We start from the raw sequence: 14269 nt of genomic DNA, 5'->3' as shown, positions 1-14269 counted from the left end.
TGGGAATACCTCTTCAAGGTCTTCAGAATTCATGGATATCATGCTTAAGCTCACAGGATGCCGAAACGGGCAAATTAAGTTTAAAGAGGACCTGTCAAGGCATAGGATCTGTGGGGCTGCCCTCAGGGCTCTACTACCACTGCCCACTGACTCTATACCAGTCTTTGTTCATACTCTCCTGCCATCACCCATATGGGCTCTCCATAGATTCTGACACACTCAAGCCGTTAGTGGGTGATCGTCACCTTTTACTCTTAGTAGGTGCCATCAGTCTTGATTGATAGTCCAGGAGCCGAATCTATGAAGAGCTTGGTCAGCTAACTCAAAAAGAAGTGGATGGAGTCAGTGAGTCAGTGGCATCCGAGCCCAGCAGCTAGCGCCACAATTCTGTGCCGTGCGTGTGTCCCTATGTATGTCTGTAGTATATATAATAATACAGGACTGTGCAAAAGTTTAGGCAGGTGTGGGAAAAATGCATGGGCACGCGACAGACAGCGGACATGTACACTGTGGTGCGCGGTCGGCAGCCGTATTCCGGCAAACACGCAATTGTGCGTGCATTCATTTCACTGCCAACATGAACATATGCTCGCAGTTCCAGTCTTTCTCACTTTAACCCCTTCCCGCTCCAGGACGTACCGGTACGTCCTGGCAGTCTGGTACTTCCCGCAACAGGGCGTACCGGTACGTCCTGGAGATAGCGCGGGATCACATAAGATCCAGCGCTATCCCGGGATCACATAAGATCCAGCGCTATCCCGCAGCGGGAGCCGGCTGTCAGTCACAGCCGGCGTCCCGCTGCAACAGCGGGGGGGGCATCGGAGATGTGCCGCCCGCTGTTAACCCCTTCCCTGCCGCGATCTAAGTAGCTCTGCCATGCCTTATAACAGCGATCATAGGCACAGTGTTGTAAGTCCCTCAGAGGGACTCAAATAGTGTAAAAAGAAGAAAAATGTAAAAAAAAAGTTAAAAAAACCCCTTTTTTTATGCTTTTTCTAATATTAGCATAAAAAAAGGGAAAAAAAATGAAAACCCCCACATATGGTATTGACGCGTCCGTAACGACGTGTACAAAAAGTTGAACACACTTTTTTTGTACAGAGGCAAAATGCTAATTTTTAGCAGTTTGCCTCCCAAAAAATGCAATAAAAGTGATCAAAAAAGCCGTACATTCCCCAAAATGGTACCAATAAAAACTACAGCTCGTCTCGTAAAAAATAAGCCCTCATAGAGCTCCGTACATAGAAAAATAAAAGAGTTACAGGACTTTGAATGCAGCTATAGAGAAAAAAAAAAGATTTCCCAAAAAAAGGGGGTTTTATTGCAAAAAAGTGTAAAAACCTAAAAAAATATAACAATTTTGGTATCGTTGTTACCGTACCGACCCATAGAAAAAAGTTAGTGTGTCATTTATGCTGCATGATTAACGCTGTAAAAAAAAGAAGAAATCTATGTCAGAATTGATGTGTTTTCTCTCCCTGTTATCATAAAAAAAATAATAAAAGTTTTACGATATAGTCTATGTACCCGAAAGTGGCACCGATAAAAACTACAGTTCGCCACGCAAAAAACAAGCCCTTATACGGCCGCGTCGACGGAAAAATAAAAAAGTTATGGCTTTTGAAAAATGGAGATGGAAAAATACCAAAAAATCGCTTGGTCCTCAACGCCAAAATAGGCCGAGTCATGAAGGGGTTAAATAGACCTTCGTGTTGGGAATACATATGTGTAAGAAAGGAGGCTGCTTTGTGGTGGTAGACCTCTGAAACGCGTTGTACGGATTACCCCGTGTGACCTCTATATCGCCCTGTCCAATGAAGTAAATATCACTCCACAACCAGATCTGTCCAGCCTGTGACTTTATAAAGGACAACCTGGATGATTGAGGAGGCCTGCTGGGACCACAGAAGTAAACACCGGGAGAGCAGGAACTTTGTATAACTTTATTTCCTGTATCTACGGCCGAGGCATCGGCGTCCCGCAGGCCCTTTGCCGTGATTCTCTTCCCGTGAACTTGGCCTTTCACAGGGATCCGGTGACGGAGTGTAACAGCACCATAGTGAAGGTTAACCAGGACCAGCAGTGTGGAGGCCCGTCGGACTCCTGTAGGCCCATTTTACTTGCTCCTGGTAGATATCCAGTTGTTGTCAAAAGCCTTGGCCTATATTCTCTCTTCAGTTATCTTAGGTCAGTCCAAGTGTCTGCCGGCTAAATCCACAACCATTAATCTGCGATGGTTCTATCCTAATTGAGAGTTGTCAGTGGAAAATGATGATCAAAGAGTGATCTGTCCATTGGATGTGGCCAAGGCGTTTGACGTGAATGGAGGTTTTTATAAGCGGTGTTGGTCATGATGGGTTTTGGCCCTCCTTTTGTGTCTGTGAAGTTCTGGGGCACCTAAGGCCCGAATACAGGTGAACAAGGCTTTGTCCAATGTTCACACACGGCAGGGTTGCACCCGGTCTCCCCTACATTTTTGTGATTGCCATCAAGCGGTTTATGGCTTGCATCAAGGCTCATCTACATAACCTTACGCAGACTATCATGAAGTTTGGGCAGTATTTGGGGTTTTCCTTCTGGTTGGTGGACAGTCACTGGACTCGGGCAGTTTATGTACCTCTTTTAAAGTGCTCTTCACTTATTAGATACCTTTGGGTGAAGGTATCAAGAATCCTTGAAGGAATATGAGCAGTTAAACCTTTTTCCACTTATTGGTAGATTTCGACAGAAGCGCTAAACTCACGTTGTCTTTTGTGGGCCAGATGAATCTTACCAAGATGGCGGCATGCCACAGGGCACAGTTATTATTCAGAATGGGGATTCCCAAATGATTTTTATGTAAGTCAATGGTTTATTTCGGGATTTCATTTGGGGCAGGGTGGTTCCCAGGCTCAAAGTAAAGATGAAGGGGGCCCAGCACCACCGAACCCAGACATATATTATATAGCAGTTGAGTTGCAACATCTAAGGGGTGGAGCTTAGCTGATTTGGATGGTAATAAGGAATTCCGAACTATTTACATGTTGCCAATTTGATGGAAGCGCATGAAGTAAGGCTACCCTCAACACACATCAACACTGTATAAGAATCACAGAATGTGGCGGGCAGGGGCGCACAAGGTACATTTGGTTGGATACAGTCTACGCTGATTTGGGACACTGGTTACCAGAGTTGGCCAGCCTGGAGGGATTTCACAGCTGGAAATCTAGAGGTATTAGGTTTATGTCCCACCTTTTCTCTGAGGATCTTATAGAGTTAAATATGGCTTGCTCAACTACCAGTTTTATAGCTATATGCGATTAAAGCTGGCACTGACTGGCAAACAGGCATGGAGAGAAGGGGCAATTCTCACGGTAAGGTCGGACTCGCACAAACAGGTTGGATTCCGCATGCGGGTTTTCGCAGCGGATGATCTGCGAAAAGTAATTGCGAATGATCGTGGATAGAAGGGTTTTTCGCAGTTGTACGCCATCATCTTCACAGAACAGGGATCTCTCTCTACCCTCCAGCCGGCATTCTGGCTTTTCTCTCTATTTTCCTTTTGAAGTTGCGAGCATTTCCGCCGCTCATACGGAATATTAATTGCATCTATTGACTTCAATGGGGTCCGTCCGTGCAAAAATAAAGCATGCTGTGATATTTATTCTGCATGCGGAAACCGCATGTCTGAGCAATGCAGCAAAAGTTCATGCCTTTCATTGGCCGCGTATCGTCCATGCGGGTGTCGATCACAGAATACGCAAATCAAATCAGCCCTTGTGAGCCTGGCTTAACTAATAGCCCAGTTATTGAGATGTTAGAGGTGTCAGTAAGCTTGCTGGGCCTCATTTCACAGCTATATTATTACCTGCTACTAAAGGAATAAGAACCATTCCCTTGGCATGAAAGGAATATTCTGCTAATTGAGGGGGATACTGAAGGACATGGTAGCAAATATCCCCCAATTGTCACTGAGTGAAGCCCATGGATTATCGCATATTTATGTTACACAGGGTTTATAGGGCGCCACAGTTTTTCCATGATATTGGGCTGCGTAACTCACCTGTATGTAATACATGTAAAACAGAAACGGGTAATTTTGCTGTACATATTGTGGTCCCGCTCCAGGGTGGCCTACTTTTGGTCCAATGTCTTAGATGCTCTCAACTCTGTCTGCCATATTAATATTGTACCTAGAGGACCTGAGGCCCTATCTGGCCTGGACATTAGTGACTCCTGTGCCTTGGCAAGATATTTCAGGTACCCCAGATGTTGGGGAGAGTAGAGTTTAGGATTGATTTTTGTATTTTGTCTATAAAGGTGAAAGCCCTCACTGACTGACTGACTCGCCACTACTTTCCTAACTCCCTGGTTGAAATTTGGGATGATCATTCTTTAGGTCCTAAATAGGAAAAGTAAAGGGGTCACAACTCGAAAATTCAATGCCAAGTGCAAAAGTAGTGGCTCCCCTGCGTAATATACGAAATCTAATTCTCTAACTTCCCAATGTCGTACAAACCTGAAATTTGGCGGGAGCATTCTTTAGGTCCTGAATGGAAAAAGTTAAGGGGGTCACAACGTGAAAATTCAATGCGAAGTGAAAAAGTATTGATGCCCCTGTGTAATGTACCAAATCTGATTCTCTAACTTCCCGATGTCATACCAATATGAAATTTGGGATGATCGTTCTTCAGGTCCTAAATAGGCAAGGTAAAGGGGTCACAGCACCCTTATGTAATGTACCAAATCTAATTCTCTAACTTACGGTGTTGTGCAAACCTGAAATTTGGCATAATCATTATTTAGGTCCTAAATAGGAAAAGTAAAGGGGTCACAACTCGATTATTCAATGCTAAGTTCAAAAGTAAATGCTTCCCTACATAATGTAAATTCTCGGTGTCGTAGAAGCATGAAATTTGGCACGAGCATTCTTTAGGTCCTAAATGAGGAGTGTGGGAGGGGTGGCACATTCTGCAGAGGGACATCGGTACATGCTGCCTGAGGAGAATCTAACACTATGTGTACACATATTTTATTCCTCGGTTACTCCAAAGTAACCTTGACTTCATAAAATTTTCTGTACACGTAAACATCTGTATCAAATTAACTCTGGCGAGGCTGGGTATATCAGCTAGTCATCTAATATACATAAGCTTTTCTTGCACCACTCTTTGACCCCTCTGTGAGACGTCTGGTGGCTGATTTTGGTGTCAGTGGATTTGTACCATCCTCCCCACCGTCGTAAAATCCTAAAATTAGACTTTGCTACAGCGAGTCACCTGTCAGAGCAGGTTAACGTTTCCAATGCTAAGTCTATAGGCGCGCAGTTAAGGAAAGTGACACGTAGCGAAGCAACGTTGATATGAGAACAGCAGCCATTAGCTCTGCTCGTTGCTGTTCTCAGCAACTAATTTACGTGAACCCACGGATCTATATCCGCCTGGAGCACAGCTGATCCACTGGAGAGATCGGCATGACCAGAAGAGAGTCGGCAAAGGTGCTCACCAGACACTTCACAGAGTGCTTCCCTGCATGGGGTACCAGCGCTCCCCCCTCCTCCTCTGCTGAAGGCTCTGATTGCCGCTGCATTCCTCCTCCCCTCTACAGGTGGCACATAGCGCTGACAGCCTTGCAGACCCCCATCAGGTGAGAGCAGAGGATCTCCCGGTGGGGTGGCTTGATAGACTGCCTGCCCGATATGAGTATCATACTGCAGGAGCGATCAAGCATCGGATATTGTTGTCCCCTCTGGGGACTTAAAAAAAAAAGAGGTAATAAGAACAATAAAGTTTTTCTAATTCCTAAAAATAAAAAAAAAAATAAAACCCTTTTCCCATATTTACAATAACAAGTATTTTTTAATGGTACTATTTACTGCATCATATACAACTCCCGCAGAAAATAAGCCCTCGTACAGCAATGTCGATAGGTAAGTAAAGTAGTTACGATTTTTTTTTTTAAAGGGGGGAGGAAAAAGCGAAAATGGGGGGGGGGGGGGGGACGCATCATTAAGGGGTTAAATCTTTTATTTATTTATTTTTTAAATCTTCCACCATTGTTTGTTTCCCTTATTTCACCTTTTGCCTTCTAGAGATATTAACTGACCTGCTTTCAGTAGTAGGTTAAGGAAAAGAGTGGAAAGCAGAGAAATGCCGATTAGATCTGCTTCACATTCAGTGTTCCAGTTTGAACAGAAAATGTATTTTCCTTTTTCCTTTCTAGAATTCTCCTATTTAATTTGTTATATTTTTGTTTGCAGATCATCCGATGTCATTGGCCATCACTTCATGTTTACATAGTGTCTAACCTGCTTCTTGCTTTTGGGGCACAACTCTATTCAATATCCAGCAAAGGTAACACCACCATATTTACTGTTGGACTGGTAGGATAAGATGAAGGGCTCATGCCCACGGACGGGTATCTGACCGCAGTGTCCGTTCATAGACATGCTGGGGTAAATGATTCTCCCCTGCCCACCAGCGGAAATCAACTGTGATTTACCACTTGCGGGGGAAGAATTGCAGCATGTTCTATTCTCTGTGGAAAATCTCACGGCCATTGGCTGCAATGGAAGCCATCCGTCCCGTGATATATGCCCGCCGGGAGTACCACAACAATCCGCGTCATAGCCCAACACTGGCACGTGATGCCAGACTCTCGTGGCGCATTCAGAGAGGTGAGTAAAGGGTTTCTGGGGGGCGCCGGGTCTGATTCCGCCATGATATTTCGCAGGCAAAATCCGACCCAGCCGCGGGCATGAGTCCTAACTCTTAGATTAGTCTCTGGATATCGGGGGTAGGGGTTTCTGCCGCACAGCAAGAGGAAGTGGCGCTGATTTTTTCACAGTTATGTCCTTTGTTTACGGCGTTCACCGTGCAGTATAAACAAAAATACACAATGGGGAAATTGATGTGGTGTTTATTCCTGCCCCCCTCAAGGGGTTAATAAAAGTTAGAAAGTTCATTAAATGTACCCCGAAGTGGTACCAATAAAAAAAAAACACAGCTGGAAAAATAAAGGAATGGTTTTGAAAAGTGGAGATAAAAATTCCCAAAAACTGTCACGTCCCACGGGTTCTTTCACATGAGACGTTTTGTAGCCTGAAAGAACCCATTATTCTGGTTATTGATACAATTATGGTCGTACCGAATTTATGCTATTTTAACAAAAGTATTGGGACACACAGAAAAATTTAACTTTATCCTCATTTTCCAATACAGTGTTGGACCGCCTTTGGCCTCAATGATGATTGGCATGTTGGGTTACATGGATATGGCATTCTAGTTCCCCCCAAAGATGTTCGATGTGCCTTCACTGCTGTGATGTTGTGTGGCGAGGCTCGTCCTTGGTAACCCTTAACATGCCGGTCCCTACGGAGGGTTCTGGTGCTAATGGATGTCCCAATGACCTGTACGACCCCCTGAGCGAGGGCAGACGATGTGTGTGATGTCTTCACAGCTCCTACAAGGCTTCGTTGTCCATGTTCTGTTAGTTCACGAGGTTCCCCTGAACGTGGCGGCACCGCACACACCGGATGGTCTCCATTTACTGATAACATGGCCAAGAGGGGACTTTGGGGGTCTGAAAATGCTGCAGGTGACCCAGCCCCCTCCCTCTCCCCACCAGACTCTGATGTCCGCTCTACGCCTGGTGGCATTCAGATGGTTACTGTCCTCTATACATAATGCTCACAGATCACCTACCAGCACAGTATCTGTGGAGGCCCAATACTTTTATCAATATAGTGTGTATGGATTTTGTATGTTGTACCACCTTTGCACAAAAACCTTTTTTTTTCCTCTAAATTTTGTGTTGCCATATACTGGGAGCCATAACTCTACATCTACAAAACTGGGGGGCGCCTTGTTCTTTGCAGGCTGAGCCTGGAGCTGCGTTCATTGGTACCATTTTTGAAGTCCAAACAAATTTTTCATCACTTTTTATTGCATGTTTTTGCAGTGGAGAAGTACTAAAAAGGCAACTCTGGCTCTTTATTATTTTTGGGCCCTGCTTACCACGCAATAGGAATAACATGTCAACTTTATCCTGCAAGTCGGTACGATTACTGTGATACCAAATGTATTATATATATAAATCTGGGGGCTACTTGCTTATAGGATCACCATCTTTGCCATTCAGCAGGGTGACGCCACATACATAGCAGTCAGGAGGCTCAAATCACTTGAATGTCTGGCTTCCATCAGCTTTATTTCGCATACACCGCAAACATTTGTGTGTAACGTACAATCAGAGTTCACAACCCACAGGGTCTCTGTCATTATCTCCCACCTGGGGTGTAGAGGACGTCCTCCTCTGTCAGACCTTGTGACGGGCCCAGACTGGTCTGCGCCAGACCTTATGTTTCCATGCCGTATACTGCTGCTACAGCCTCTCTCTCTGGCTGGCAGCCAGCGTCCCCCTGAATGTGGCAGGAACTGATCCTTTTATTTTCCTTACACACCCACAGGCTTTTTCTCTTCTTCCAGGTACCAGAATGCCTGTCTACAATAGAAGAGCTTTTAAATTTATTATTTTTTTTGGGGGGGGGGGCGCCTAACTATGCAGGAGTAGGACGCGTGAATCCCGTCCTCCCGCTACAACCGCCGGCTAAACTCACCCCCATCGCGGACCAAAAGCAGGAAGAAGTCCCAGGAGAGTCATGGTGAAGAAGAGAGGAGGCGGGAAGCCGCCGGACGCCGCTGAAGAGGTCCCGCCGAACATACAGCGGTACTTCGGGAGCCGCGGCTCGGCGCCCCCCCTCCCCAAGATGGCGCCGGAACATGTGCGCGGCGCTGAGCCCAGCCGACCGCGGAGATGAATGAAGAGCCCGGGACAGAGGAGACAGCGGGAGCTCCAGAAGCCGGCGGGACAGATAAGTACAGAGGGGCTGCAGGGTCCTCTTCTCCCCCGGTGACTCCACACAACCAAGCACAGGGTCTGACACAGCACAGCAGAGCAAAGGGTGAATCTCCCCTGCACACGGAGTTGCATGCTCCCAGCCCTCCCCAGCAAGGGACTATGACTACCCCAGAAAACATAAAAGGGGATAAGCGGGGTCCCAGCCCATGTGACATGGAAGGGGGCAGTGGCAGTGCCAGCTCGCTAGAGGGGAACCATAACCCAACGCATAAAACCCACAGAAGCGCCGCCATTGCAGCCAGACCCAAAACGCCCAGACCGTACCCGCAGCCCAGAGACCCCTTGTCTGAGGACAAGTGGGCAGCAGGCTAAGCACTGTGGAAGAGTTGCAAGAGAAGGTTTTTTTTCTACCTTAGACGCCCATAGCCAAGCGATTACCGCCCAAGCTATACAGTTAGCGGACATTTTGACTCACATTGACGACATCGAGAATTGCCACGGGCGAAACAACATACGCCTGAGGGGCCTATCGGAAGAGATCACACCAACGCAGTTGGAGGACTGGGCCCGCAATTTCTTTGGCTCACTGCTGCAGAGGGGACCTGAGAGCCCAGTTGAGATCGATCATATGCATAGGGCTCTAGGCCCAAAGCCAGACAACCCAAACAGACCGTGAGATGTGGTTTGCCGTATCCACTACTTTAAAGACAAGGAAACCTTAATGCGAAAAGCCCGTGAAAAAAAGGACACTCTACAACACAATGGTACTCCCATAGAAGTGTTTCCAGACTTGGCCCGCCGTTCACTGCAGCTGTGCAGGGCAGTGAGACAGATGGGGGGACCCATTCCAACTTACAGCAACAAAAAACGGGAAAACAGCCTCCTTGAAATCACCAGCTGACCTGCCAATGTTTCTAGGAACTTTGGAGTTACCAATGGTGGCAATCCCAGATTGGCCGTATGTTCCGGCCCTACCCATTGAAGCCCCAAGAGAGCCATGACAGGAGGCTAGACCACGCAGATCCAGGCCGTCAGAGACCAGCAACAGGGCAAAACGCTGATCACTCACTACGAATATCGCTCCGGCGTCAAAGGAGCTAGGGTTTATGGCCATAGTAATGGGAGAAATGCGTTTGTTTGACTTTTTAGTTTCTAAAAGTTAAAATCTGCATAATGGTCGTCTAAGTGTTCCAGATAAGGTGAAATGTGATATTAATACGTTCTACACTAATCATTCACTTGAGTCGCCGGGGAAGGTGGCGGGAGGGGGCTTCCTTTTCTGCTCGGTATCCCACCCCACGGGATGGACGATACTTACGCATCGACTGCAGCCAACCTTAAGTTGGTTCCCCACTCTACTAGATTGGAAAACTGGATTCCAATCGACGGAACAACAGGTTTCTGTCACCTACTTTTTTCTCTCTACCCCCCCTCTATTTCTTTCCTTCTTCTTTCTTGAGCCCATGCCTTGAGTGTGCTTCGGTCAGGGCCGTCCACTATTTACATATTAAGTCATGGCTAGTATAACCTTTTGTACCTACAATGCTAGGGGTATGAAAGCGCCGGCCAAGAGGGGCCAGATCTTGGCACATATGCACAAGAAGCGAGTCATGATAGCCCTCTTTCAGGAGACACACTACAAAGCTGGTCAAGTCCCAAAAGGCAACAATAGATATTATACCAATTGGCATCACAGTGTAAACCCTGACAAGAGGTCATGTGGAGTGTCAATAGCAATCCACAAGACCCTCCCACATAGAATCTTGGCTTCCAAAGTAGACAACGAAGGGAGATATATCTTTTTAAAGCTCGATTTAGGAGGACGTATATTAACAATAGCTAATATCTATTCTCCAAATTCCGGACAGGTCTCGTTTGCCTGCCGTATCCTGGGAGAACTGGCGCGGTTTGCCTCAGGCTCCAGGATCGTACTCTGAGGGGACCTCAACCTCAGCCTGGACCCGGAGCTGGACTCGTCCTCGGGTAAGTCCGGCACTTCCTTGGCTGCTTTGCGTAGACTGCGGAGACAGTTGGCTGAGCTGAGACTCGTTGACCTCTGGAGGATTCTCCATCCAGGGGTCAAGGACTACAGCCACCACTCAGCATCACACAACAGCTACGGGAGACTAGATTATATCTTCATCTCACACGACCTCCTAGATCTTGACCCCAAGTGCTCTATGGGCAACTTTGTATGGTCGGACCACGCGCCTGTCTTCGGGGCACTCCTGGGGCAGGGGACTAGAGGGGGCCTGAACTCCTGGAGATTAAACGACAACCTTTCAAGCGACTCGTGGAGATCAGGAAGAGCATTGAAATATTCATAGATACTCACAGCACGGATACAACACACCCGACTGTGCAATGGGAGGCCCTGAAGTGCGTACTAAGGGGGGTCTTTATATCACACGGCACACGCCTCAAAAGGGATAGGACGGGGAAACTGTCGAGCCTGATTTCCCGAATGGAAAAGGCGGAACAAGCTAATAAAGCGAACCCTACACAAACCTTAGGTGCAGAAATCTCAATACTACGCCAGCAGGTCCTAGAAATACTGGACAGAAACCACCTTTGCATGAGGAATAGGCTAAAAGGAAAATTCTATGAATACGGAATTAAGAGCAGAGCATGGCTAGCGCGAGCCCTAGACCCCAGGGGAAATCTAACTTACATATTGGCAATGAAATCAAAAGAGAAAGGGAAAGTCCACGCAACAAAAGATATTCTAGAATGCTTTCAGAACTATTATAGCGAGCTGTATAACATCGAAAACCCAGTGGAGCAGGGGGAGATCGACCAATACTTACAGGCACACGCATTGAGAGCGATATCAATAGACCAGGCGCGGGAATTAGAGGAGGACTTGACAGATCAGGAAATAATCAAAGAGCTTAAAATGGGAAAAGCCCGGGCCCCGACGGCTTCACTCCAAGGTTCTACAAATCTTTTGGTGATCTTCTCGCCCCACTATTGAGCAAGGCCTTTAACGCAATCTCAGACACATGTACCTTCCCTCCACAGTCCTTACAGGCTACCATAACTGTATTGCCCAAGCCGGGTAAAGATCCAATGACTTGCGAAAATTATCGCCCAATCTCCCTGTTCAATATTGACACGAAGATCTTCGCGAAAGTTATCGCATCACGCCTAAGACCGTTACCCCGAGACATTATCAGCAGAGACCAAGTAGGGTTTGTCCCTGGGAGGGAAGCCAGGGACAACACCATAAGAACACTCTCTGATGGATTGGGCAAAAGAGGCCAACACGCCACTATGCCTACTATCGGGCGATGCGGAGAAAGCTTTCGACCGAGTCAACTGGTCGTTCCTAGAAAGCACGCTGAGTCAGTTGGGTATGGGCAATAGATGCAGGCAATGGGTTATGGCCCTTTATAACGAGCCCACTGCTCAGCTAAGAGTAAATAGTGTACTGTCCAAACCATTTAGCATCAAGAATGGAACCCGCCAGGGGTGCCCCCTGTCACCGACGTTGTACGCATTGGTAATGGAATCGTTCGCCAATGCCATTAGGGAAAATAAAGAAATTTTGGGCTATAAAGTCGCTGGGAGAGAGCATAAGGTTGCGCTATTTGCTGACGACTTATTGCTATACATGACTAACCCTAAACAAGACTTACCGGCAATCCTACATGAATGTGAATCATATAGCCGAGTCAGCAACTTTAAAATCAACATGACTAAATCAGAGCTACTAAACATCACACTCCCTGTAGAGGAAATTACCCAATTAGCATCAAAATTCCCCTAAGGACCAAATAAAATATCTGGGGGTGACCCTATCAGCAGATACCGGGAAATTAAACCTATCCTTACAACCATCACAAAAGATCTAGATAAATGGAGAGCATGAAACCTATCATGGCTGGGCAGAATTAACACACTTACAATGAAGGTCTTACCCAGACTTCTCGATCTCTTCCAAGCCCCACCCATTAGCATTCCAAAGGACTATTTTATTAGACTCCAAAAAGTTGCAACCCTATACATATGGAAAGGTTCCAAACCACGTCTCCGCTGTAAGCTCCTAACGCAGCTAAAGAACAACGGGGGACTGGGACTCCCAGATATGCCATCATATTATAGAGCTGCAATAAGTAAAATAGTACTAGACCTGACACGAAAGGACCCCACGGAACACTGGGTGGAACTAGAGCGAACGACTGAACAACTACAGGGGCTACTTTGGCTGAAGGGAGGATTAGGCAGGCGCGGTTTGAGGGTATCCCCTCTAATGAGTTCAATATTGACAATATGGGACGGCTTTGCAGTAGGGTGCGGACTGGTTAGAGTGACGGGGCCATGGACGCCACTGACAGGGAACCCGGACTTCCCCCAGGGAGACGGCGGATTGCCCCTGATAAAGGGATTAGGCCTGCAATGCCCCGGGGTGCGTGACGTAATGGACAAGGACGGAATCCTGCAATTGGAGACATTAGCGGGAGAGGGGGGACCGAGGGCAGGCGCGTGGTTCCAATACCATCAGATTGCTCACTACATAAGTACATTGGGGCCAATGACCAAATTGACACAGCCCTCCACATCCTTTGAGGGGCTTTGCGAAGCTCCACAGAAAAGGAGAGGCGAGATCTCCGCAGTCTACAACATCTTGGTAGCCGAGGGGGGCCGGGGTTCCGGAGGAGGATTCAGGAAAGCATGGGAGAAGTAGCTGGGTCGAACCGTGCCAGACGAGGAGTGGGTGAAGGTTCAAAGCCTGACGCATAAGATGACCATCTCAGAGCTAAATTACAAATTGCTCACACGATGGTACCGCACCCCGGTACGTCTGGCCAGATTCTATCCAGGGGTCACTGATCTATGTTGGAGGTGCATGACAGGAACTGGGACTCTTACCCACATTTGGTGGTCGTGTCCTCCAGATTTCACCCCTTTGGAAGGCGGTTGAGGGACTATATAATGCTCTGACCAGAAGTTCACTGGCCATCACCCCTGAAATAGCCCTTCTGTCTGCCATACCGGGGCCGATAGGAACAATTAAGAAAGGAATTCTTCGCTTCTTTCTCTTAGCAGCAAGGGTTAGTATCCCTCGCCTATGGAGATCACAGGTTTCACCTTCCAGGTTGAACTGGGTCGTAGCCCTAGACGATACAAGCCACATGGAGGAGTTGAGAGCGGAGGACGATAACAAATATGCAGCCTTTCATGCGGTCTGGGAGCTTTGGCTGACCTTCCGTAAGTCAACAGATTTTGACGGGTGGCTACAGAGGGGCGAGCTCCCCAATCGATAAGTCCTGGATTTGGCGAGCGTACAGAGGCTGGAGGTAACATGAGGCTCTCTTTCTCTACTTCCTTATTTCTAATCTTCTCTTCTTTCACAACCTCTATTTCCCCCTTTTCCCCAACCCCTTTCTCACACCCATTCTTGATTTAGTTTCACACTACTATACTCAAA

At 47.1% G+C, this 14269-nt stretch overlaps 1 protein-coding gene across 4 annotated transcripts in view; it reads left to right on the top strand.

Annotated features, from left to right (window-relative positions):
- Window positions 1-14269, top strand: part of PGAP1 (post-GPI attachment to proteins inositol deacylase 1) — a 123583-nt gene that overhangs the window by 68511 nt on the left and 40803 nt on the right. For all 4 annotated transcript variants that reach the window (XM_066577279.1, XM_066577278.1, XM_066577280.1 and 1 more), the window contains one exon: window positions 6239-6332. In XM_066577279.1, coding sequence (XP_066433376.1) covers window positions 6239-6332 — 94 coding nt within the window. The remainder of the gene's footprint in view (window positions 1-6238; window positions 6333-14269) is intronic.

Source organism: Eleutherodactylus coqui, chromosome 8, assembly GCF_035609145.1.
Source record: "Eleutherodactylus coqui strain aEleCoq1 chromosome 8, aEleCoq1.hap1, whole genome shotgun sequence".
Taxonomy (NCBI): Eukaryota; Metazoa; Chordata; class Amphibia; order Anura; family Eleutherodactylidae; genus Eleutherodactylus; species Eleutherodactylus coqui.
This window is presented reverse-complemented; position numbering and strand designations above follow the sequence as displayed.